Raw genomic sequence first — 27,159 nt, forward strand, 5'->3', positions numbered from 1 at the left:
TTTTAAATAATGCAAAAAAGATACATTAAATCAATAAATAAAACATTACACACACTACATACCATGTATTTGACGCACACACGCATGCATACTATTTATTGTCAAACTTTTGTTCTTGACGTCTGTTGTCAAATTGAGATTAAATACTGTTTGTCTTTGTTAATATTTTTTTATAGTGTAGTCTTGGCAAAATTTGTGATTATAGAAGTATAAAATACAATCGTAATAGTATACAAACTTACAATTCCAATTAATTATAGTCGAATTTCGACTACTGCGGGACCTCTAGTTTGTTTTAATTGTGTGTCTATATAGAGTTGACTAGTACAAGTCAAGTTTCAAAACGACTGAATTTCATAAACAATTAGAATTCCCTGCGATTCAAACACCATACAAACGATGGAACATTTATTATATCATTGTCCAAAATATTTTAATACAAGGTATGAATTTGAGACTATATGTCGGATAAATAACATAGACTTTAAAGATTGCAATGAAATTATAAAAAAAGAGGAAACATTGAATAAATTTATGATACATTTAAATGAAATTATTTATAGCCTCAAAAAATTTAATAACACTTAAATATAATTTAATGCACTGTGTTTTACATTTCTATTTACACTTTTACAAAACATTATATTAACCATTTACAAATTTACATGACATCCTAGTTGCTTTCATTTACATATAAAGTTATATACTATACTTATATACTGTCTACTCAAAACTCCCTTATCATATGTTATTTTACCTCCCATTATAATAATTATATTCAAATATTTAAATACCTATGCATCTTGTTAAATTTCGAAGTAGTCAATAGCGTCGAAATTTAATAAAAATATTTATTAGCTTTAAAAAAAAAAAACAATTAGAATACTTTAAAGAGTACTTAAAAACGTACATAGTTTCACATGTGAAATGGTCACACATCTAAATATACCTCGAAGATATTTATGTAAAAATCACAATCTATATATATATGTCGGGGCGCGGCGGGGATGGCTGAGCGGTAGGTTCCGTCATCACTCGTATTCGATTGAACTCAGTTTAGTAAATAAAACTTTTCAATAATAATTAGTGAAACTCAACACACACAACTTTCACAATGACAGGATAAACCGACAGTTTCGTTGCATATACCGACAGACCGACTGACTGACTGACTGACTGAGACGGACGGAATCACTGTCTGACACGGAATGCCACGACTCTGTCCACGTACCGCCATTTTATAACTGTGGCGTTACGGAGTCTACCCTTCATTTTGTGATATTTATCAAAACAACATTTCATCAGAAAGTCGTCAACCACGACACGGCCATTCTGTCATTTTGACGTTTGTGTATCGTTGATATTCCGAACTATTGACCCGGATGCGACACGGCCATCCTGTGTTACACACGTCCTCGTGTGTTAATCTGAAACAAAAGCCAATACCGCACAGTATCATTCACGCTCGGCCATATCTGACCACTCTACTAAAATAAAAGTCTTGTGTCATCACAAATTCTATAACGACATTGAAAGATTACACAAACGAAAATAAGTGATTTACTACTGCTGCAAGTTCTCCCTGTACAATTCATGTACACAGTAACTAAGTCATCCCTGTGACTACAAGTGTTCAATGATAGTCATCCCTGTGACTACAAGTGTTCAATGATAGTCATCCCTGTGACTACAAGTGTTCAATGATAGTCATCCCTGTGACTACAAGTGTTCAATGATAGTCATCTCTGTGACTACAAGTGTTCAATGATAGTCATCCCTGTGACTACAAGTGTTCAATGATAGTCATCCCTGTGACTACAAGTGTTCAATGATAGTCATCCCTGTGACTACAAGTGTTCAATGATAGTCATCCATGTGACTACAAGTGTTCAATGATAGTCATCCCTGTGACTACAAGTGTTCAATGATAGTCATCCCTGTGACTACAAGTGTTCAATGATAGTCATCCCTGTGACTCTAATCAACAGTCATCCCTGTTACTCTAATCAACAGTCATCCCTGTGACTAATCAACAGTCATCCCTGTGACTAATCAACAGTCATCCCTGTGACTCTAATCAACAGTCCTTTTATGAGAACCATCGCATATAGATTTCTCGACAAGAGAACATTCGGCACCAAAATCCAAATAAAAATAATACGACTCACCAGATTGTTCTCATTTACCAAAAATACTCGATATTACACAGCTACCGGCATGTCGCTCCGCTCGGCCGGTGAATAGTTGACCCATCGAGCGCCGACAGACGGCGCTTGCGTCCCATATCTCGTATTGGCTGCAGCAATCACGTGTTGATTGCGACACGGTCTTCCTGACTGTACACGTCCTCGTGTGATGGTTAACCTACAATCAAAAACATCCACGAGAACACTTGTTCCGCTCGATCACTCCTGACTACACTTTAAGACTTATCGGAAAATTTAAAGTCATCAAAGCTTTTAACTGTTTTAATACCATTTTAACCAAATACAACAATAGGGTATACAAAGTTCACTATTCAGCAGCCAGAGCACGTACCACAGTCGTTCATTAAACCTCAAATTTACTCTGTACAAATCAGGCATAGCTTACAGGAACTCAGATCAAAGAAAACTTCCGAGTAAAAATATCTAACGCCACGGCTCTCCAGCCGACCAGCAATCGCAATTGCCCTCATAATGCGCATCCACAGCGTGGATCGCCCGTGTGCATCACCCGCTGACTACACACGATGGTCTTTACAGACCCCGACCTCCGCCAGAGCCAAACGCGCACCGCGCACCCACGGACTACTTGAGTTGCCTCAAGAGACACCGATTTCTACCGGGCTACGACTACGTAATAGCTACTGGTACGGTCGAACACAATACGGCCGATAGACTATCCTTACTCGAGTTTTCACCACAATTTAAGCTTGCTCTTCATCATCATCATTTACATCAACCTCGACTTGTACCTGGACCTGCTGGCATTTTTCTTAGCCTATCGTGTGGGTTTTTGTAAGTACGTTTTGAATTTAAAGCTTTCAATGTGTAACGGTCACCATCCAATACTTCAACTACTTTAAACGGCCCTTTAAACTTCGGATCTAATTTCGTTTGATTACGCTCTTCGTTTTAATGTGTGGACGAGCTCACATCCCACCTTGTGTTAAGTGGTTACTGGAACCCATAGACATCCACAGCGTAAACGCACCACACACCTTGAGATAGAAGTTCTAAGGTCTCAGTATAGTTACAACCGCTGCCCCACCCTTCAAACCGAAATACACCACTGCTTCACGGCAGAAATAGGCAGGGTGATGGTACCCGTGCGGTCGATGGCACTATACGGAGCACCCGTCTGGTGCCACGTCCTTACCCACGAGAACGTCGCCGGGCTGTGACGCCGGCAGCGCGCGATCGCAGTCAGAGTCATTCAAGGATACCTCACAGTCTCCTACGAGGCGGCGCGCCCTAGCGCAAGTGTAGCCGGAGCGCGGGGGCTCCAATCTCGGCAGTCCGTGCTGGAGGCGTGGTCTCGTCGTTTGGCGGACCCGTCGGCCGGCCTTCGTACCGTTGAGGTGATCTGCCCGGTTCTCGCGGACTGGGTAGGCCGCGACCGCGGAAGACTCACCTCCGGTTACCTGTGCAGACTCACAAGACATTTTACCACCACGCAAACTTTTTACCACAGCAAATCTTACCAGCCACCACGCAAACTACAATTTTACGGGTTCCACTTCTCCTACACGATGTTACTCCCACACTGCGGAAGCCAACCGCAAACACTTGTCAAGCACGCACAAGCACGCACTTCACCAGAAAAACTTGCATCCGCCAGCGGGACCCGAACACCGCCGCATCGCCAGACACGAACGCACCGGACGTCTTATCTTACAGGTCAGGACGACTTCAGATGTATCAATTTTTCTTCCCCACGGAAACTTGCTTGCTTTCTTGTTTGCTTGCTTGCTGGAGCCCGAAGTCATCGAACGTGTAGTGTTATTGGTATTGAATCTAGTAGATTCTAAAGTTTCAGCGACAATTCACCGTCTCATGTCCTGGTTTACTGCACTAGTGCCATGTAACTCTAGCAGTAGTCATTGGCTTAAAAACTATTCGTGTCGGAACTACCCACTCGTCATGACAGATCCATTATTGCGATCGAAGTTTCACTTGAGACTTGCACTTGCCTTAATTTCTTGCAATAGCTTGTTACGTGTCGTATTTCCGCTAGTAAATGCCATGTGATAAATCGAGAGTCAACTGGGCAACATGAGCCAGAACGTAAGATGTGACGATTTCTTCGTGGCTCAGATCTTCCATCGAGGTAACAGAGACGTTATTACACGACTTACGTATGCTGCATTCACGCTCTTGTGGCGTACCACTACTAGTATTCTGATCTGCATCATGTTTTTTTTGCTGTACTTCGAACATGTTCAAACACGTCGCGCCAGTGAGAGTAGAGTCCTGATCCCACTTCTGATGTCGGGGCGCGGCGGGGATGGCTGAGCGGTAGGTTCCGTCATCACTCATATTCGATTGAACTCAGTTTAGTAAATAAAACTTTTCAATAATAATTAGTGAAACTCAACACACACAACTTTCACAATGACAGGATAAACCGACAGTTTCGTTGCATATACCGACAGACCGACTGACTGACTGACTGACTGAGACGGACGGAATCACTGTCTGACACGGAATGCCACGACTCTGTCCACGTACCGCCATTTTATAACTGTGGCGTTACGGAGTCTACCCTTCATTTTGTGATATTTATCAAAACAACATTTCATCAGAAAGTCGTCAACCACGACACGGCCATTCTGTCATTTTGACGTTTGTGTATCGTTGATATTCCGAACTATTGACCCGGATGCGACATATATATCTGTATATTTCAAAATGAATTGCTGTTCGTTAGTCTCGCTAAAACTCGAGAACGGCTGGACCGATTTGGCTAATTTTAGTGTTGAATTATTCGTGGAAGTCCGAGAAGGTTTAAAAGGTGAAAAAATATAAAAAAGCTCGGAATTATATAAAAACAAACAAGTTTGTTTTTCCTTTGACGTGTCCCCTTGATGTGTCTTTTATTTATCGATTGAGGCACTACCAAGTCTGCCGGCTCAGCTAGTATAAAATAAATAAAAAATCCTTTAAATCAGGCTAGATTCTTAAACTCCCTTTAATCTTTCGTTGCTACATTTACGATGAAGCGACGTCACAATATGGCGCCGTAACTAGTAACGAGCCAGATTTATATCTAAGCACAGCTCACCGTCTGCTTTTATTGCAGCGTAGCAGTTAAAATACAATTTAATTGTAAATTTTGTGAGATTACCTTGTCTAAAATTTAAAACGTCGTCTTTCTCTTTGTTGTATTTTGGCTTTCATTTGTCTATCGAGTTTCCGTGTGCAATACAGTGTATGTAAGTGAATAAACTCTTTGGTTTTCACGACACATTATTAATAGGAATTTTGATGTTTAGTATTTTCTTTATTTCCGCTTCCTTATCGTTGGTAGCCTAAACCTTGGTGAACTCACCGGCTCAACCTGAGAGAATTTGCTAACACTAGACCTAGCAAGAGCAGTGCTTCGCTGAATCCACCACTAGCTAAGAATCGCGACCCACGGAGAAGATCCGGCGAGAAACTCGGTGGGTTGTGTTTATGGACTACAATTGTTTCACATTTTAGGTTATTTTATTAGGAAATGTGAAAGGAATATCAAAAAGCAAAACACGTGTGACACTCGGAGACTGCCGTAGTAAAGTTATTTATTGCATAGAATTTTTTATCAACTTATGCAATTATAATTAGACAATAATAATTTAATATTAAAACAATAATAAAATAAGACCACGCTATATGTATAGAGATTAACAAAAACTTGAGAGGTGTCAAGGGACACCCGGATGGAACGAAGTTCCTTTCGATTAATTAATAATTAAATAAAATTTTATTTTATTACAATACAATGTAAACAACAGTCACGCCACCGTCGGGTCGTGCAGTTCTATTTGTAAAATAATTATAGTTATATCTATATATAATTGGATACAGTACCCTTCTCCACTTGAGTTATATTAATGATATTGAGGTTTATTAAGCTTCCGACAAGCCCCGAATGGTCACTTTACAACACGCGATCCTTCACACAATGTCTCCTTGTGGCGACCGGCGGCTGCGCTACGTCGGCTGCTACGCCGCTACGCTGCTCGTCTACGGAGTGCTCTACACGAATATTAATTGTTTGTTTGGCGTAGCACTGCCTGCGTCTTTTCCTTATCGACAATAATAAAAAGTGTCGTTACAACTTTTTGTCTTAATTTTTTCCGTCTAGCCCCCTTTCGCAAAGCGCGATAAGGAACTTCGTTCCAAAAACAAAACATTAACTGTCCCCTTCACACTCATAAGCTAGACCGCGCGAAAGAGAGATAGGCAGACTTTTCATGATGCGCATGCAGTGCGACGTCACGCCGGGCGCTAATTCACAAACACTACACAAGCGCAACGTGTGAATGTGTTGAACGCGAGCTACATGGTAGACGGAGTGGGTGTTAGATTTTATTTTCGTTACAGAATTTCTTGATTCGGTCGCCGCGCTCAAAGCCCGCAATAAAAGCTATGCAATAACTTAACTATTAAACTATCAAAAAACTATTGAAATAAAAATTTCTTCTATCATCTTGAATACGAGGATAAAGTGTCAAAACTCAATATTTCGACTACATTTGCCACTGAATAGTTACTGATTCAGAAATCACGAACGCTACCATTTGTTTTTGTTTTCAAGATCGGTCCCGATACACTTTACATTATGAAGATCTTATTTATACGTTCGCTTGTCATTGAAAATTCGATACTCCAGTTCGCACAGTCGATTGCGACGAAGAGACGATCGACCTTAGGGATTTATATTGAATAGCACCGGAACGCGATTATGGACCAAGCGAAGACGTTTAAGCGATTTATTATTATTATTTTTTATTATTGCTTAGATGGGTGGACGAGCTCACAGCCCACCTGGTGCTAAGTGGTTACTGGAGCCCATAGACATCTACAACGTAAACGTGCCACCCATCTTGAGATGTAAGTTCTAAAGTCTCAATATAGTTACAACGGCCGCCCCATCTTTCAAACCGAAACGCATTACTGCTTCACGGCAGAAATAGGCAGGGTGGTGGTGGTACCTACCCGCGCGGACTCACAAGAGCTCCTACCACCAGATTTGAAATATGTGTCGTGGAATACGACTCATGTAATACACACTTCTTTACAATACACATTACATATAAACATTGTTTTGATTGCTATTTAAACAAGAAGATGTTGTTTTGATTAATACAGTAGAGTATTTGGTTTTTGCAATTATCGTCCGCTGTTTCCCAGGAACTATGACAGTTCCTTCTTCAAACGAGGCTTGCGGAGAGTACTAAGCGTTAGGCAGTGGCTTAGCTAAACTTTAAAAATCAAAAAGTAACTAATTTCCGACATTGATTCCAAAACTACTAATATATGGTAAGAAAAATTGTGATTTTTGTGAACGAGTTGATAAAGTATCATCATATATTAAAATATAATAAAAGTATAGTATTGTAATTAGTATTAAAATTAAAGTATTATAAACTTCGATAATCCTGCACGCATCTGTATGTAAAACTTTCTTTCTCTCTTATATTAACATATATTATACAGTGATTAATCAATATGTCGCTGAGTAGCAAGCAATAGCATAGCTTCAGCTTCGTGACGTCATATTTCTTTCACAGACTATTTTCGATAAGCTTACTACTACATGAAATGTTATTAGTATAACAATCGGCACGAGTCTTGGGCTATGTATGAGCAAAAGTTCATTTTTGGGTCTGTTTGGGGGAACGAGGCAAGGAGGGGGAGGTGGTGCCGGCCATGTTGATTACGTGATTGGATCTTCCCACGTCACCGCACATGTCGTTAGTTGTGATTAGATCCCTGTGTTGTACGCGCGTATTACTGCAGCAAACTACACTTTCGTCCAATTTTTATGGTCACACATTTTTTTTGGGTCCCCACTCTTTTGCTAGAGCTCAATACTCGTGCCGATTATTATACCACACTAATATTCCACAAATATGTATTTTAAAGGAATACCTTTAAAAAATATTGCGTTTCTAAAATTATAAAATAGGTTAGCTCATGACTTGTACCACACACAGAGTGAGAGGTGTTTTTACGATCGAAGAACACATACATACGTACATTCTATTTTTACCATTTGTATTGCACGGTTTGTTTTGTGATGAAATATTAAGCATTTAATGATCACAATAAGGTCACTAGCGTATTTTTCGTATATTAATAAGGTCATATTAATCAGTCTCGTAAATTCCAAAGAGGGATTTACAGAAGAATGTACAGCCACGGTCAACGAGAAAGTTATATTGTACATTAAAATTGTCAGCATAAATAACCAAGTAGAGAAGTTTTAGTAGGAAAGCGGAGCCTGGCACTAGACCGGGAAACGCTAGGTAGAAGAAAAAGAAGAAGAATGAATTGTCATTCTTCTTCTTCTATTCTATCTATGATTGCATAGCAATTAAACATTCGTTACTATTACGAATACAATCAACAAATATTGAATTAAGTCACTGAGCCATTGAAGTCAGCGACTAGTAATTAATTGTAACTTACACATTATATATTATTATGTCGGAGAAGCCACAATTATTAACACCATCGTCAGACATCGTTAGCGACTAGGGTGATCGAGCTAAGAGAATATTGAATACACCAATTACGTTTGTTGTCTTAGAACAATTTAGAAATGTATGTATGTAGAATGTAACTATACTTGAGACCTTAGAACTTGTATCTCAAGGTGGGTGGCGCATTTACGTTGTGGATGTCTATGGGCTCCAGTAACCACTTAACACCAGGTGGGCTGTGAGCTCGTCCACCCATCTAAGCAATAAAAAAAAAAAAGAAATATTCTCTTGACGTTACAAAAAGAAAACGATTGATAGTTCTAAGGACAGCATCGCTCTTCAAGAAGGCTGATTGGTAAGTGTGGTGGCGTCTACGCGCCTCCATCGGCTAGGCTCTGCTGTAGTACGAAGTTAGCCGAGTTCCGACGATACCGCGATCGTGCTGCCATCTCTCGGGAATCGTGCTGCTTTTCGTTTATCTACCAAACGAATGACCGTCTCCGACATATTAATATATTGACAAGATCAAATTAGAAATGAGAAAAACCAGGAAAGCCATGGCAATCGACATAGCCCAAATAACTGCGACGTTAAAGTGGCAGTGGGCAGGGCAAATTGCTCGTAGAAGTGGCAGACGTTGGGGCCAAAAAGTTCTTGAGTGGTGACCGCGTACCGGAAGACGTAGCGTGGGTAGGCCCACAAGATGGGTCGATGACCTATTGAGGTTCGTGGGGATCCGCTGGATGCAAACAGTGCAGGACCGATCTTTGTGGCGAGGCTTGAGGGAGATCTATGTCCAGCGGAGGACGTCTGTAGGATGATAGAAAAAAAAACTTAACATAGACAAAAATAAGTCAACTCCATGTAATTCAGACGGACGTCTTCGTATCTTCGATTTTGGGTTGCACGGGTCTTGAGTTGATTTAGCACAATTCACCAGGTCATGAAGGCGAGAGAGTACGCTAGCTGATATTCCTTCGCCTGCATAACCTGAAGAAATGAGCCTCCCTGGTCTTCGGATCCTTATTCTGTTGAATAATAATTAATGACATCTATCTTTTTATTGTTAACCAAGAATTTTGAGCTTACATAGGTATGAAGAAAACACAATATAAATACTGCCACACACCCTGAGACATGAAGAAAGATGATTTTTTCTGTATAACGGGTACCCAACACTTCGAACCCAAACGCATGACTGCTTCGTGGAAATAAACCGGACATTACAGGATTTACATTAAACCATACTATCAGTACTCGAGACAATTGAGATCAGTTTCGCCATTAACACAAATTTAAATGAATGTTTGTTTGTCTAACGCATAGAGATGAGTTCAAACAATTAATCCGATATCGATGAAAATTTATACAGTTGTTATTGGGGATTAAAGGTTTATGTCATAGTACGATCATCATACGATAGGTGGCGCTTGAGTAGTTTAGCAACTGCCATAGCAATGTCTTAGAGAAAACATTGATTTTAAAATGAAATATTCGTAAATAGTAAAATTATTGTACAGAAAATAGCAAATGGCATACCCTAAGCAAATCACACTGAGCCCTCATAAAATATGCAGTCGCTTAAAACCACAATGTCCTAAATTAAATCTCTTATATTTACAGCGTTCAAACCATAAATGAGGCGTCGTCGAGTCTCGGAATTCTTCCATATTTCAGTGTCTCGCACAAACATGGGGAGGTAAGCAGAGAGGGACAGTGAACCATTAGTAGGTATCTAAACAAGATGAAACATAATGTTAACTATAAAGAGAATTAAGTTCAAGCAATATAATTTTTTTTTGGGCAGGAGCCGACCCTTCTTCCGACCTATCCACGCTTAGGGGGCACGCGGGGTATGTGAGACTTGATGATCTACAGAATTTGGAAGCAGACCGTTGGCCCAAGGAGATTTTTAGGGCCTTACCGCACCGAACGACTCCACTTTGCATTCTCAAACTCGACGTCCGATTTCCGCCCGGGGTCAGAGCCCAGTCTGAGTAGGGGGGTACTGAGTACGGTAGGCTGATGGGCGGCCCAGACGATGCCGCTTGTGTTCTGGGATGCCCCGCTGGGCCAGAACCAGCCTGCCGGGTCGGAACGCAATACACCGCCGACCGAGTTCCACTTCCACAGTATATTCAGCGACAACAGCGATGACGGAAATGCGGACGACGCGCCATCCCATTCTCCTCGTGTCAGCGCGCTAGAATGACGATAGCGTGCCGCGCAGCCTTGACCCCCTCAGGTCGCCCCATGACCGTCACCGGGAGGAGACTGCCTCCTCACAGAGGCAACCTTTGTATAGGGTATGTCAAACTCTTTCTCCATAAGCTGTGCAGACGAGATTATGATCTTGTTACTGTTTATTTTTTACCGAAGCTCATATATATCACGATTGATATGCCTCTACCCGCCTAGAGACATGAGTTCGAAGCACCGTTGCATAACAAATATCGTACAAACCAAAACGACTGGCTACACGGCAGAAATAGCGAAGATGGTGGTACCTGCAAGCTTAGAAAACAGCCTAGCACAGTAACATGAATAAATTAAAGGAATCATTATCCACAGGTGATCGGTGTAGACCGTATTATGCGATCATCAAACACCAGACCGAAATTTGGTCCTAAATCCAAGATAATTATTGGCAATTAGTCCATATGAATTGGTATCGGAGTCCAAACTATTTTGATTATACATATATGGAAGAGTAATGGTAATGACTCCGTCAAGTTGTGACATTAGCCTCATATCAAAACAAGGGCATTTACGTTGTGTTATTGTGACACGTTAACGTGAATGTAAAATTATTGAAGGACCCCCCTCCGAATCCGAACCCTGAGTCCGGCTGTGTACAGGGCAGACTGGAAATGGGCAATATCCTCAGCAGTGCCCCCTTTCCGCATAATTCGCTAATCAACTCTGAGCTGAAGTACCTACCGGGAATTTCCTTCGCTCTCCCGGACTCGTTCATAATAACGTATTTTTGAATGTGCGCAATTACGGTGACTACTTCACAGATTTTCAAATGTTACTTGCAGACTGAGAAAGTTGACCATAAGCAAAATAGGGTACTTTATTTATTTGTTTATTTATTTAATACACTTCATGTAAAATTTACATTGGCGGACTTAATGCCTAAGGCATTCTCTATCAGTCAACCAAATGTAGTGCAGAGTGAATAGCGGTAGGTGCAATGTAATTTATATGAATTTACAAATACATACACAAAAAAAAGGTATATACATACATATATGTCGCATCCGGGTCAATAGTTCGGAATATCAACGATACACAAACGTCAAAGTGACAGAATGGCCGTGTCGTGGTTGACGACTTTTAGTAATATTAAGACGGTGGTTTATCACAAAATGAAGGGTAGACTCCGTAACGCCACAGTTATAAAATGGCGGTACATGGACAGAGTCGTGGCATTCGTGTCAGACAGTGATTCCGTCCGTCTCAGTCAGTCAGTCAGTCAGTCAGTCGGTCTGTCGGTTTATCCTGTCATTGTGAAAGTTGTGTGTGTTGAGTTTCACTAATTATTATTGAAAAGTTTTATTTACTAAACTCAGTTCAATCGAATACGAGTGATGACGAAACTACCGCTTAGCCATCCCTGGCGCCGCCTACGACATATATATATACAATCACATATACATACATATAATACTTTAACCCACGATGAGGAAATATGTTTCATGAAGTCGTGTATTTGTGGTTCATGACGATGATAAGATTATGATTGACGCCGCTTTAGTAATAGTGTGCTTCAACAAGTGGACGCTCCTCTTCTTTGAATCGTGTTCCTCAAGGCTAAGGCTCGTGACCTTTATGGACCATTTTTTCTTAACTATGTTCCTCCATGATATCCTGTCCTCTGCGTAGCGACATTGACGATAAAGTCCTATGTCGTCTTAATTTGATCGGTCCTGTATATGGGACTACGCCTCTCGACCTCTTTCCTCCACTTTGCTGGTGATGAGTAGTTTCTCGAGATTGTCACAAGTGGGCGCTAGAGCCAAATAATTCTTGACTATCAACCGCGTCCCGAAAGACGTCACTTGAGTAAGGATCCCTTGAGGTGGACAGACGACTTGTTGAAGGTCGTGATGCCCCTCAACTAGTCAAGGCAGAATCGATCATAGTGATAAACGAGGGGAGTGCTCTGAGGAATTGTTTGAGATGACTCTATCATCCCGTTTTTACTATCGCACCGCCCGCCATCGGAGCAGAGTCCATCCATACTACCTGGGGCCACTGCGTTCATCCACAGTGCGTTTCCTTCTTTTTCCTCCTCCTCTAAACGAGGAAATTAGCCCATAGACACAGCCCACTGAGTTAGTTTCTCGCCGGATCTTCTCAGTGGGTCGCGTTTCCGATCCAGTGGTAGATTCTGCGAAGCACTGCTCTTGCTAGGGCCAGTGTTAGCAACACCCTCGGTTTGAGCCCCGTGAGCTCACCTACTAGCTCGGTGAATCTAGAATAACCCTTCGAGGTTACTAGAATAGGTAGGAAAAAAAAAGTGTGGCTTGGTTGTTGATGAGGCGGTGTTCAGTGGTACCCTCCTTCAGCTTTCCTCTTTCTTTCATTTTAATAGTAGACATAAAAAAACGAAGCTCGATAACCAACTCGATACATTTATAGAGATAAAAATAATTTTGATTTTAATTTAAAACAGACCTACGTTAATCTTTCTGTACCTGAACTTATACGAATAGGTATATTACAGCTTAAACGTATACGAGAGTCGAGTTGGCACCTCTGTTAGTTTCCGACAAACTCCACCATCCGGCAGATATTTGCTCAAATCTAGTATATAAGATTCAGTGATATCGTTAACTAGAATTTATTTATTACACTTTATGGATCTATTTACATTGGCGGACTTAATGCATGAGACATTCTCTATCAGTCAACCAAAAACAGTGCAGAGTGAATTACGCCAGCAGTATAGGTGGTAAATAATTTATAATAGTACATTTTTACTTCTGTAGATTTATAGGTCACATTCACATGTAACTCACATCAACACATCGCGTCGTTGGTTAGTTATGCTACTGGTAGTAGGACCTCTTGTGAGTCCGCACGGGTAGGTACCGCCACCCCACTTATTTCTGCCGTGAAGCTGTAATGGGTTTCGATTTGAAGGGTGGGGCAGCCGTTGTAACTATACTCAGACCTTAAAACTTATATCTCAAAGTGGGTGGCGCATTTACATTGTAGATGTCTATGGGCTCCAGTAACCACTTAATACCAGGTGGCTTGTGAGCTCGTCCACCCATAGAAGCCATAAACATGCCAAAATCATAACATGAATGCTATACAATAACAGTCGAGGGACCGTAAATACGATACGTCATAAATAAAAAAACATTTAAGCGGAGTTAACGTACTGAGTGCTTTTAAACTGTGTCCACCGTAGAGGGCAATGGTCGCAGGAAAGGATCTGTTCGACGAATGGATTAGCTAGTCCAGGATTAAATCGTAACCGAATTGTCCTCGTTGTACGTGCGAACCAGAAATTAGTTTATTTCCGATGACTAATATCCGCTCCGATTCACTATTGAATTTACGAGACATGTTCAAATCCGAATCACTCACGATCGGTCTCCCTGGAAAAATTGGAAAGGTTGTGACGCAAATAATACGCAGACGCAGACGATGATGAGCATACCGCCCATCTGATGGTGAGTGGTTACCGTCGCCCTATGGACGTCAGCAATGCCAGGGACAAAGCCGAGCCGCTGCCTACCGTTAATATGCACGATGAACCTCTTTTTTTTCGATCGGTGGACGACCTCACAGCCCACCTGGTGTTAAGTGGTTACCGGAGCCCATATACATCTACAACGTAAATGCCGCCACCCATCTTGAGATGTGAGTTCTAAGGTCTCAGTATAGTTACAACGGTTACCCCACCCTTCAAACCAAAACGAGTTACTGCTTCACGGCAGAAATAGGCAGGGTGGTGGTATCTACCCGTGCGGACTCACAATAGGTCCTACCATCAGGAAGAATCTAATCTCTGTTTGATGGCATATAAAATAGTGTGGTAGTTTAGTAATATTTTATTTCTAACTAGCTGACCCGGCAGACTTCGCAGTGCCTCAATCGATAAATAAAATACCTAAACTTTTGTATAAAATAAACTTAAAACAAACAAAAGTAATCCGTCCGACGGGGACAAATCAAACGGAAACCAAATTTGTTATTTTTATTTAATTCTAAGCATTTTCATATTTATCTACCTTTTAAACCTTCTCTGGACCAATAATTCAAGACCAAAATTAGCCAAATCGGTCCAGCCGTTCTCGAGTTTTAGCGAGACTAACGAAAAGCAATTCATTTTTACATATACTTATATAGATATAGATTTGATTCCAGTTTCGGTATACTTCGCCATATTTAATTTCATATCGCAACATTGTATATAGGCTTTACAGTGATTGACATAGGACATTATTCTGCCACTAATCGCATATAGTACAATACGTTAGTTACAGTTATTCTCATCCTAACAACAAAACTATAAACCACAGAATTCACGAACACAATCAACTCATGCAATTAATTCCATAATTCCTATAGAATAGAATGTTGAAGACAATTGTTTATTGTCATTTAAGCCTCGGCAAGATTAGGGAGAATAGCGCAGATGCGATATTATTTGTAATTCAAACTGTTATATTCGTTTACTTCTAAAGAGACGTAAGCGCCACGTGACGTCATTCTACATTTGATTCAAAATATTAATTTCATTCTTCTGCTGTCGATATTATCATTGTATTGTCGTAATACGTATGGCATTTACATGGCATTATTACATGGTAGTAGTTAGTATTCTAACTTTTTTTATTTTTTATTGCTTACATGTGTGGATGAGCTCACAGCCCACCTGGTGTTAAGTGGTTACTGGAGCCTATAGACATGTACAACGTAAATGCGCCACCCACCTTGAGATATAAGATATAAGTTCTAAGGTCTCAGTATAGTTACAACGGCTGCCCCTCCCTTAAAACCGAAACGTATTACTGCTTCACGGCAGATATAGGCAGGGTGGTGGTACCTACCTGTGCGGACTGACAAGGGGTCCTACCACCAGTAATTACGCAAATTATAATTTTGCGGGTTTGATTTTTATTACACGATGTTATTTGCATCGCTCGATACGAATGCACCGGACGTCTTATCCTTTAGGCCACGACGACTCTCACAACAATTTTTTTTATAAAATTATTGTAATTAATAAATAAATAAATTAATCAATAAATTAGTGGTTCACTTGCGGACTAAATAAAAATACATAATAATAATAATAATGATTGATTCGAAGTAAGTATCAGTTAAATGGAATACTTAAATGAATTCAACTGATAGTTATTTTTAATAATGTATTTTTTTTTATTGGTTTTAGTGATTTTTAAGTATGTTTCAATGAGACTATTTACACATATGGATTTTTTGTTGGTGTCTGAAACAATTCATTCATTCATTCATTGTAGTTAAGTCAGTAGTTTAGATTAGAAGATCCATTTTGTCATGTGATGAGACCGTTTCATGCATATATAACTAAGCATCCAGCGTACGATCTCATCCCTGGCCGTTAATGATAGAGAGCTTATGTTCGGAGGTAGTGGGGATCGCTCCTAGCCCCGTCCTCCGACGTCCCCTTCCTTTTTCTTCTTTTTCTTGGAGTTGAGGTGGAGTAATTAGAGCGTGGATACACCGCCAGTTCAGAAGCGATAGACGCGACAACGTATTCCTTTAGTACGTTGAGCGCTCTTCAAAAGTGGTATATGCACTTTACGGCTCTAGGAAGAGCGGCGATAATCCAGTGATCCAAGAACTCTCCATCAACTAAAGATCTCGTCCGTTCAGGATCCCTAATAACTAGACTAAGGACGAGACGCTCGGAATATTGTCAGCTGTCAGCTAGGGGTGCCGTTTAGATTTTTTTTATGTATTTAGTTACTAGCTGACCCGGAAAACGTTGTTTTGCCATATATAAGATTTCTAGGGAATTTCTAGTGTAGAAAAAAAAAAAACTTATTATAAGTGTGTAAGGATGTGGTAAATGAGTGAAAGAGGCATGTAGTGCTGTGAACGATGAGGGAATATAAAAATAACAAAACCTCATTCAACCAAAAAAATATGTCAAAAAAAAAAAAACAATATGTTAGGGGTGGACAACCCTTATCACTTAGGGGTATGAAAAATAGATAGTAGCCGATTCTCAGACTTACTGAACATGCATATAAAATTTCATAAAAATCGGTCAAACCGTTTCAGAGAAATATGGTAACTAACATTGTGACACGTGAATTTTATATACATATAAGATAAAAAAAAGCTTTGTGTTTGCGACCTCGCGCGTATATAACACGCACCGTTGATTTGAGTGGTAAGCGCTTTATTCATCAAAATTGCTAAACTGAAATACACGAAACCTTTTATACGTCTTTTACATGTCCAATTTCGATTTGGTCGTGTAGCTTAATCGACGCCTATACAAAGGGCATTTTCAGTGCACAATACATGAATGCTCGCTACAGTTCAACTTTGAAGCGCGGGGTCCTAGTAATAGCGTGTGAAGAGAGAATAATAATATCATAATAATAACTAGGAACAAATCATCCACGATCACCCGGCCCCAAATTACGATTCCCTGTGCTATGAATATCAGAGACTGACATACATACTTATATACGTTTAAATATATACATAAATAGATGATAAACATTGAGACAAAGAGCAAACAAGCCTGTTCATCACACGAATATTCGCCCGAGGTGGGAATCGAACCCACGACCCGCGGCGCAACAATCATGGCCGCTAACTACTATACCACCGAGTCAGTCAGAGATGTTACAGAATACTTATACGGGTGGCCCATAAGTCCTTTGAAAAGTAAAATTTGAATAAAACGAACAGGGCGCGCGTGAGCGGTGCAGGGGAAGCGGGGGGAGTAACTTCGGTTTCTGGGAATTTAGTCGCGATGGAGCGTTTTACCGGAGCGGACCGTGCGTTTTGTGTGCGCGAGTTTTATAAAAACGACAATTCGGCAACCGTTGCGCGGCGTAAATTTCGAGAACACAAAGGTTTACACAACTTTGACGACACTCCAACTCTTCAAACGATTAAGAACTGGGTTGCTAAGTTCGAGGAGACCGGTTCGACGTTAGATAAACCGCGGTTGGGTCGCCCAAGGACGTCCCGTACGGAACAAAACATAGACACAGTGACACAGTCTATTCGCGAAAATCCGACACAGTCAACTCGTAAGCGCGCCAGAGCATTAAACGTATCCAGGACATCGTTACAACGGATTTTGAAGAAAGATTTACATATGCACCCTTACAAAATTCAGTTGGTTCAAGAATTAAAGGAAACTGACGGTATTCAAAGACAAAATTATGCGAATGAAATGTTGAATCGGTTTACTTCCTTCAATAACATAATGTTCTCTGACGAGGCTCATTTCCATCTTAACGGGCATGTTAGTAAACAAAATTGCCGCTATTGGAGCCCCATCAATCCAAAACTTAAGCATCAGAAGCCCTTACATAGTCCGAAAGTGACTGTTTGGGCCGCTATGTCAGCCCATGGTATCCTAGGGCCTTACTTCTTTGAGGATGGCAGAGGGCGCGCAGTTACTGTTACGTCGGAGCGATATGTGGCTATGATCGAAGAGTTTTTCATACCAGAATTGCAAAACTTTTCAGGCTTTAATGCCAGGACGTGGTTTCAACAGGATGGGGCCACTTCTCACACCTCTAACACTGCTATGCCCGTTATCCGTCAACTTTTTCCTGGCAAAGTTATCTCTAAGAGAGGAGACATTTCCTGGCCTCCACGTAGTCCAGATCTGACCCCGATGGATTTTTTTTTGTGGGGCTACCTTATGGCTAAAGTATACGACACAAACCCGCGGTCAATTGAGGCCCTAAAAGAAAACATCCGCAGAGAAATGACAAGCATTTCAGCAGTGACGTGCCGCGCAGTCATCGACAATTTTAGACGTCGTTTGCAAGAGTGCCGTGATCGCAACGGATTACATTTAGGAGATGTTATTTTCAAAAAATAATTCCCGTTTTTTAAGCTTTTTATGTAAATAAAAATTTAATTCATAATGTAATTAGTTTTATTTTAATAAATTTTTTTTCATATCAAAGGACTTATGGGCCACCCTGTATCTTACGTGTAACCACTTCTAAGAATCGAACAAAGCGCCAAGAGAATATGGATTTTTGAAAAAAGTCTACAATGCAAGCGAAGATAAAATCTACGACTATTAAATCAAGTGAATTATCATAAAAAAACTTCGTGGACTATTCATGAAAGAAAAATTCTATTATATATTTCATTTTATTATGTAAAAACATCGATCTGATCCCATCATGGGCTTAGAAAGTGATTAATGGATGAATAGCTGCTAATAAGTTAGCATAACAATTATATCTCTTGATCCTGACTAAAGAATCGCGTTATCAACAAAATAATCTTGCAAATATACAAATTCCGTATGTATGCCAATGGAATTTGGAACATGAGTCTTATGAGGAAATACAGGTGCTACGTGAAACTTATTATTATTATTATTTTTATAATAATAATAAAATGATACCCACCTATCAAAGAGAGCACTGACCTGGAAAGTGTCTGGTAAAAGGAAGAGAGGCCGCCCCAAAACAACTTGGCGTCGCTCGGTGGAACAGGAGCTAGGGGTCTTGGGCATGACGTGGGAGGAGCTAGAACAGACTGCCCAAGACCGATATAAATGGAAAAATTTGATTCGAGCCCTCACCCCAGCAGAGGGTAATAGGAAAGCATGATGATGATGATAATTATTTTTATGACTGAAGGATCAATGTTGGCCTGGAGGCCTTTCCAGTATCACCATGATAGGACAGGACTTATTTCTGCTCGAGTAGTAAACGGTTTTGTCGTCAGAGAATAAGGCTAACTGGGTCAGCGGCGACCGAGGAATGACGTCAATAAATAAACTAAATAGGAGCGAAGAGAGGACGGAGCCTTGCGGGACTCCAGCCTTGAGTAGTCGCGGGGAGTAGCGGGTTCCCTCGACTCGATATCGAAAAGAGCGGTTCGACAAGAAGTCCCGTATGATGAGCACGAGACTGTCCTGCACGCCCAAAATCAAACCGTTGTGCCAGACGTTGTCGAACGCTTTTGCGACGTCGAAGAAAAGGGCTCCCGTCTATAACGGGTTAGGTCGGATTTTTTACATGTTTTTCATATCAAATATTTTGCGATTTGATATGCGATCTTGCATGTACTTATTCTTGTCTCTTATACGTTTTAAACACACGTGACATGGCTAAAATTCCAAAACGAAAGCCTTTAAAATGAACGGAGCTCATAACATTTTTTATTTATTGCATAGATAGGTGGACTAGCTCACGGCCCACCTGCTGCTAAGTGATTGTCGGAGCCCATAGACATCTACAACGTAAATGCCGCCACCCACCTTAAGATATGATTTCTAAGGTCTCAGTATAGTTACAACGGCTGCCCCACCCTTCAAACCGAAACGCATTATTGCTTCATGGTAGAAATAGGCAAATAGGCAGAGTGGTGGTACCTATCTGTGTGGACTCACAAGAGGCCCTACCACCAGCAAATTTTAAAAATTGATTTATATGCATTAAATACAAACCACGCTACAAATGAGACCTCACCTAATGTCACTCACACAACTTAACGCCGAAGTATTAACGATCGATGACGCTTTGCTCCCGCAGCTGCATTCTCGCATTTCGGAAAACCGATCTAACTAAATACATTTGGTAGATTTAACCAAACAATATTCGACGTTCCGCAGCCGCAAAAGAAAACCAGCTATTAACTTTTTTTTTATCGCTTAGATGGGTGGATGAGCTCACAGCCCACCTGATGTTAAGTAGTTACTGGAGCCCTTGACATCTACAACGTAAATGCGCCACCCACCTTGAGATATAAGTTCTAAGGTCTCAAGTATAGTTACAACGGCTGCCCAACCCTTTAAACCGAAAAGAATTATTGCTTCACGGCAGAAATAGGCAGCCTACCCGCGCGGACTCACAAAAGATCTTACCACCAGTAAGCTCATTCGAGTAACACAAAGTAGGGGCAATTTTCCACGATGTTAAAGGGAATTCAATATGAAACCGCTGTAGTTCCGCTTAGCTACAAGTCGCACAAATTGCCTCGGAAATATAACAGCGGGTATTGCAGGGCTTACGCCGTGCTCTCTGATTGTATGGCGGTTTGTAAAAGGAAAAACTGACGTAATACCTTTTCGTTGTACCGTACATGATCATAAATAAGACGAATAAGTCACGTGTCTTTTTCACAGTTCGTTGACCTAGCTCAAAGGATAAGGATACTCGGTGTACACGTATCGAGCGACAAATCCGGGAATATAGCTCTTTTATTTATTTATTGCGTTTGTAGGCAGACGAGAATACGGCCCACCTGATGGTGGGTGATTACAGTCGCTCTTGGACGTCAGCAATGCCAGGGGCAGAGCCAAGCCGCTGCCTACCATTAAGTACTCTCCGCAAGCCTCGTTTGAAGAAGGACATATCATAGCACTCGGGAAACACCGTAGAGCTCATTACAAAACCGGACGGTATGTGGCAGAAAATATCTTTGAAAACGTACTGTCGATGAACGTAGTAATTCCAGATAATATGGATGAAATCTGCTCCGATGGAGGGAGGTGCCAAACGATAAAAAGGAGATGAGAGGATCATTTTGAATAATTCCTCAGAGCATTCCCCATGGACCCAGAGGTTCCAAACGATCCGGGACAATCGACAATCCGAACAGCCCGTTTCTGTATGGAGTAAAATGGAAGTAGCTGGTATTTGGGAGCCCCGGCCCAGAGGTGAGAGCAGTACTCCATGCAAGGCCGAACTTGTGCTTTACAAAGCGCAAGTCTCTGCCCTGGCGTGAAATACCGCTTCGCTCTGTTGAGGAGGACTCTCAACATTTTAGAGGCCAGTTTGGCTTTACCTTCCAAATGACTCCGATACCGAACACCGCTCGAAATATCGACCCTCAGAATCCCTATACTCGCAAAAAGCTGCAGGAGTACTTCTTGAAATTGCGGCGCTATAAGGATCCTTCTTCGCAGTGAACGCTCAAACCTGTGTCTAGTTCGATTTTGTTAGTATAACCTGTATGAATCAATGTAATCTTTTAAAGTGATTATCACCAGTTTCAAGACGTCAAATCGACTTGAATTTTCATACGCATCAAGGACTGATGGCAGTAATAAAAAATTTATTGTTCTGGTCTAATATGAGGAGAATCACGAGGAAAAACGCCGCTGCCGACCTTGAAGTCTAAGTCTCAGTTGTATAGAGCAACGGCTGTTCCATCCAATTTGCCCTAAAAAACCAGTAAACGTCGGTGAGCGGAATGTTTCTTGCTACCCTTAATAATGTTTACGACCACTACAGGAAGGGATGGAGTGGTGACATTACAGGTAACAGCCAAGCCAGCAAACACACACTTGAACAAGCTTCATATTACGAGTAAATATTCAGAAAATGTGTACTCATAAAACACTTCAATACTTTTCGAGAACTAGATCGCAACAGATCCGTACAGATCATACAGCTCGTAATATATTTCCGCTGTAGATATTGAGCGAACTCAGGCCCACACTCAAACGAGATATGAGTTTCGAGGGCTCAGATATTAAAGTTTAGTTCGTGTATTGCCAACGTGAGCTTTGAGGCCTAGCTAGTGCATGACTATCATTTTTCGAGAGCAATAGGACGCAGCATTCGTTTACTGTAAAACTCATCTTTAAAGCGATTTGTGTTTGGTTTTCCGTTCTCCTTTAAGGTCTTATTTAAGAAAAAAAGAAATCTTAAAATTCGTGTAGTCATTTATTTATTTATTTAAGGATTACCGATAGGGTTTACAGTAAGACATAAACATTGACATGTATAGAGCAATTGATAACTGCAACTCTAATTAGAGGCAATCACAGCATGCATTACATTAATATATCAATAGAGATTTAACAATACTATCCGTCATGATAATCGCCTTATCGTTGCCGCCGCTGATTACTCCCCGAATCCTGATCACGTAGAAGCAACGTCGTCGTCGTCGATCACGTCGTCGCCCTAGACACGTCCTTACGGATCCATCAGATCCAATAACTCTTGCATTAGATACCTTCAGCTCTAACACTAGGAGCAGGCTGAGGAACCCCGGTAACCGTACTCGTCGAACTCGACAAAGAGGTCGACGTGCAACCTAACCCATGCATCAGCCCGCTGAGTTTCTCGCCGGATCTGCTCAGTGGGTCGTGATTCCGATCCGGTAGTAGATTCATTCGCGAAGCAATTGCTCTTGAGTTGTTAGGTCTTCTTCGGAGGCGCTCGGGCAGTTGTTAGCAAATCTCACCCCTCCTGGGTGAGCCTTTACTCGCCCACCTGTCCTGATGAAGCTGGAAAGGCCTCCGGGCCACCAGTAATCTTTCAATCATAAAAAAAAACAATACTATTAATAATAATAAAAAATTTAAAATAAAAGAAAAACAACAAGGCCAGTAATACCCGAGTACTCAGACCAAGGCTGAGGCTGAGGTTCAACAACAACTTTTTATAATTTTGTTCCTGAATATTGGAAGGGAATCGCCAAATATGTCAAGGTTTTCAGCTTTTCTGACTAGATTATTATAAAGGTTAGTTAGACAAGGAGTAGGTGAGTGCTTGCCTAGATTGGTTCTGCTAAAGCGGGTGCTGAAAAGAGCAACGAGGCGACGAGGTAACCTGGATGGCACCTTCAAAGAGAATTTATTGAGGATGGATTGGGAGTCGACAGCACCGCTCATAAGTTGATGTAAAAAACATAAGCCTAACATATCGCGGCGATCACTCAATGTTTGCATTTTAAAATATTTAGCCCTATCAACATAAGATTCAACATAATACTTTGATACTGATTTTACTTATGATACAATTAAAATACGACGCTTGACGACGCTATTAGCTGAAAGTAAGTATTGTACTTTTTGGCGAAGCGTGTTGCTGATAACTCTATTTCTGTAATCTGACGAAGCGCATTAAAATAATATATAATTTTTTTTTTGCGACATATACAATTTTTTGGGAGATATTTTTCTAAGCATATTGATATGTTTCATTAGATAAATTATTTTAAGTTTCAATTTTATTATACTAGACGTTAGATGAGCTCTAGGTGAACTTGAGCGGTTATTTAGTCCATATAAATCACAACGCCCCTCCCCCCTCCTCTAACCATGGGACAGTCGAATTTTCGACTGTATCGTATATTTGCGGCCGATTCTTCAATTTGGGAAGTAAAGATATTTCGCTGCGAAACTAAGCAGGATAGTTTTGTACTTGGTAATTAGTTAAAAAGTTACTTTTGATTTGAGTTCAAAATGTATTACGTCATCAGGCAGCTATCGGCTGCATTAATATAATGACTATGGCACCTCTAAGCTAGCTCTAGCTATTCTTAGCTCTAAACCATATAACACATAGAATGGATATAATTTGATCTGGCGAAAATCAAATTTTGTGGAATGTTTGTGAAATTTAATTTATTGAAAATCCATTTCGATTGGAAGGGTGGGGGACAGCCGTTGTACTGTAAAAACTGAAAACTTAGAGCTCATGTCTCAAAGTTATTACAGTATTTACGTTGTGGATGTCTAGGGGTTCCGGTAACCATTTAACACCCGGTGGGCTGTAAGCTCTTCCACTCATTTGTGAAGTAAACTTAATAAATTGTGTGTGTGCAAGTCACAAGCGGTAGAAGGGATTTTTTTTAAATATAAGGATAATCGCAAGGGTCAACCACTACGCAGTACAATGGAGCTGCCTCACCCTGGGGGAACCGCCTGCACGATCACGGCATCCCTACGCCAGGTAAGTATGATTTAGCAAGAGAAATACGAGAACGTCTGTCAACTGTGTAACATATCGTCACCGCGATTCAGGAATTGTTGAATTTACGTGCAGCAACATCTGTTGATAACAAACTAAATAGAAATAAAAGTATCTCAGGACGCTCCGAGAGTCACGACAGCGTGCACGGACGACAAAAACACACTGAACTAGTCGGGGATGCGAGACCGTGTGGAGCGCTTCGTGATTTGTCGGCGCCGCTCGGAGCCACTTCGGCAAGCCAATCGCGGCACACTTATTTTTTCGTTTCGTTTCATTTCGTTTCATCGAGTTTGAAATCGCGACGATTCTAAAGAAGTTTCACTTCAAAAAAATTGCTAATATGGTGGTGGTATCCGAGTCTGTGGCATTGCACCGTATCAGACGAAACGTTCCAGAAACATCTGCAATGAAAGCTTGTAGCTTACCTGTTGTTGTTGCGGTGTGAAGTTGTGTGGCTGGAGGGGCGCGCAGGTGGGGGGCGCCGCGGTGCTCCCATAGTGCTGCTGGTATGATGACGTCAGTATCTTCTTGTGCGCTGAGGCATGCGCACGATACGCACTAACGCTCAACTTCATTTTACTTCGCACTCATTGATATTATCCATTATTTATACGTTCTCAGCTATCAATACGATGATTTCATTAATTTTTCTTTTACATTTTTATTAGTGGTCGTTTTGAAGTTTCTTGAATTCTATTGTTTTAATTTTTATTATTATTATTTTAATATTGGAAGTTTTTATGCTGAATTACTCGTTGATTAGTTTTACTTTTAAACAGTTATTTGGATGCATATTTTAATTCGGTGAAATATATATTTGATTTATAAGATAATTATCATCAACACTTGTGTTTTACTTTAATGGAAATTGAGCTATAGCTTTCTTTTTACTATATTTATAAATATTACTACTCTATATCACAATTTTTTATGTTTGCTTATTGTGCGATCTTAATTTGCACAACTGGACAAGTTGATTATATTAAGTATATTACAAAAAAAAAAAATGTGCGTTTTAGAATATTAGACCGAATGTATAAATAATTTTAAAACAAAATAAAACTTGAAACTTTATTGATTTAATAAAATTTCTTTGTTTATACAAAGTTAGATTGGGACTGTTTTAATTTTTTTTAGTCGATGAATTTCGCGGCTTGCTCGAACTTTGTGGTTTATCGAATTCTGCATCTGAAACAAAAAATGAGTTCGGTTATGCGTGTATACAGAAAAAAAAGTTCCTAAAATATGTGTAGTATTCACGAGATTTGGGAATGCATATAGTGGGAAGATATGTATTAGTCAGGTGTGGTTTTATTCTGGAAAGTTCTGCTTAAATTCACCCGACAGAATTAATTTAACGTGTTACATTAATTTTGAAGCTATCTTTATATATTTCAACCCAGAGACCTCCCTTGGTCGCGCCAGGTACGCTGCGATATAGGACTCCCCAATTGATACGTACACATAAATTAGTTATAGATAAGCAACTCAAGCACTCAACAAAAATGTTTACGGGTGTTGGCCACTAGATGGCTTCGCTTCGATTAGTTTCTCTTTTTTTTCCTACCTAAGCTGAGAGCCTTGAGAGGCTATTTCAGCGTAACCTAAACTAGTAGGTGAGCTCACAGGGCTCAAACCTGACGACGTTGCTAACACGAACCCTAGGTTCAAATCCTAGCACGAACACTGCTTCGCAGAATCTACCACCGGATCGAAAAAGCGACCCACTGAGAAGATCCGGCGAGAAACTCAGTGGGCTGTGTCTGTGGGCTAATTTTCTCGTCGAGCCCTTCGTCGCAAGCGACGGGTTCGACGAGAACGATGACCGGTGCTTGAGGTACCTAAAAGCACCGTTAGTGAATCAGGAGGAACCGTAATGACGTGATTAGTTTCTCATTGCTTCTGTTGATGTTAAATACACTTTGTTATTTAAGTTATAATGTATAAAGTATCTTATTGAATTTGAATGAAGAACAATGTTTTTTGTCAACGCTCCATGCTACTGCCCCACAAAATTGTCGTACCGGAAACTTTAATGAAGTATTTATGTATTTATTAATTATTAAAGTAATTATTATTTATTAAGTTTATGGTTAACGTTTATTAAGGTGAATTGTCCAATAAATAACAATTGTCTGGACTGGGCGCGTTGTGAGTCTGGATGGGTAGTTCGTTACCGTAATCCGTGTCATACAATCCAAAATAATATTTTTTAACACAAAGTTAATTATTCGAAATACTCAAAATGTATTAGTTATGAAAATGATAAGCATTTTTTTATAACCTAGACATTCGATCGCGCAGAAAAAAACTTTTTTTAGTTAAGCTATAATGTATAAACTATCTTATTGAATTTGAATGAAAAACGATGTTTTTTGTCAACCCTCCGTGCTACTGCCCCACAAAATTGTCGTACCGGAAACTATAATGAGGTATTTATTAAGGTAAGGTTAAGGTTATGGTTTATTAAGGTGAATTGTCCAATAAATAACAACTGTCTGGGACAGGGCGCGTTGTGAGTCCGGATGGATAGTTAGTTACCAG

General features: G+C 40.5%; 1 protein-coding gene across 13 annotated transcripts in view; it reads right to left on the reverse strand.

Moving 5' to 3' along the window:
- Cngl (Cyclic nucleotide-gated ion channel-like) overlaps positions 1-25,331 on the reverse strand; it is a 205,462-nt gene extending 180,131 nt beyond the window's left edge. For all 13 annotated transcript variants that reach the window (XM_089733633.1, XM_089733632.1, XM_089733641.1 and 10 more), the window contains exon 1: positions 25,041-25,331. In XM_089733633.1, the coding sequence (XP_089589759.1) occupies positions 25,041-25,190 (150 nt within the window). In that variant the 5' untranslated portion in view covers positions 25,191-25,331. The remainder of the gene's footprint in view (positions 1-25,040) is intronic.
- Positions 25,332-27,159: the final 1,828 nt, after the last annotated feature.

Source organism: Bombyx mandarina, chromosome 16, assembly GCF_030267445.1.
Source record: "Bombyx mandarina strain Sakado chromosome 16, ASM3026744v2".
Taxonomy (NCBI): Eukaryota; Metazoa; Arthropoda; class Insecta; order Lepidoptera; family Bombycidae; genus Bombyx; species Bombyx mandarina.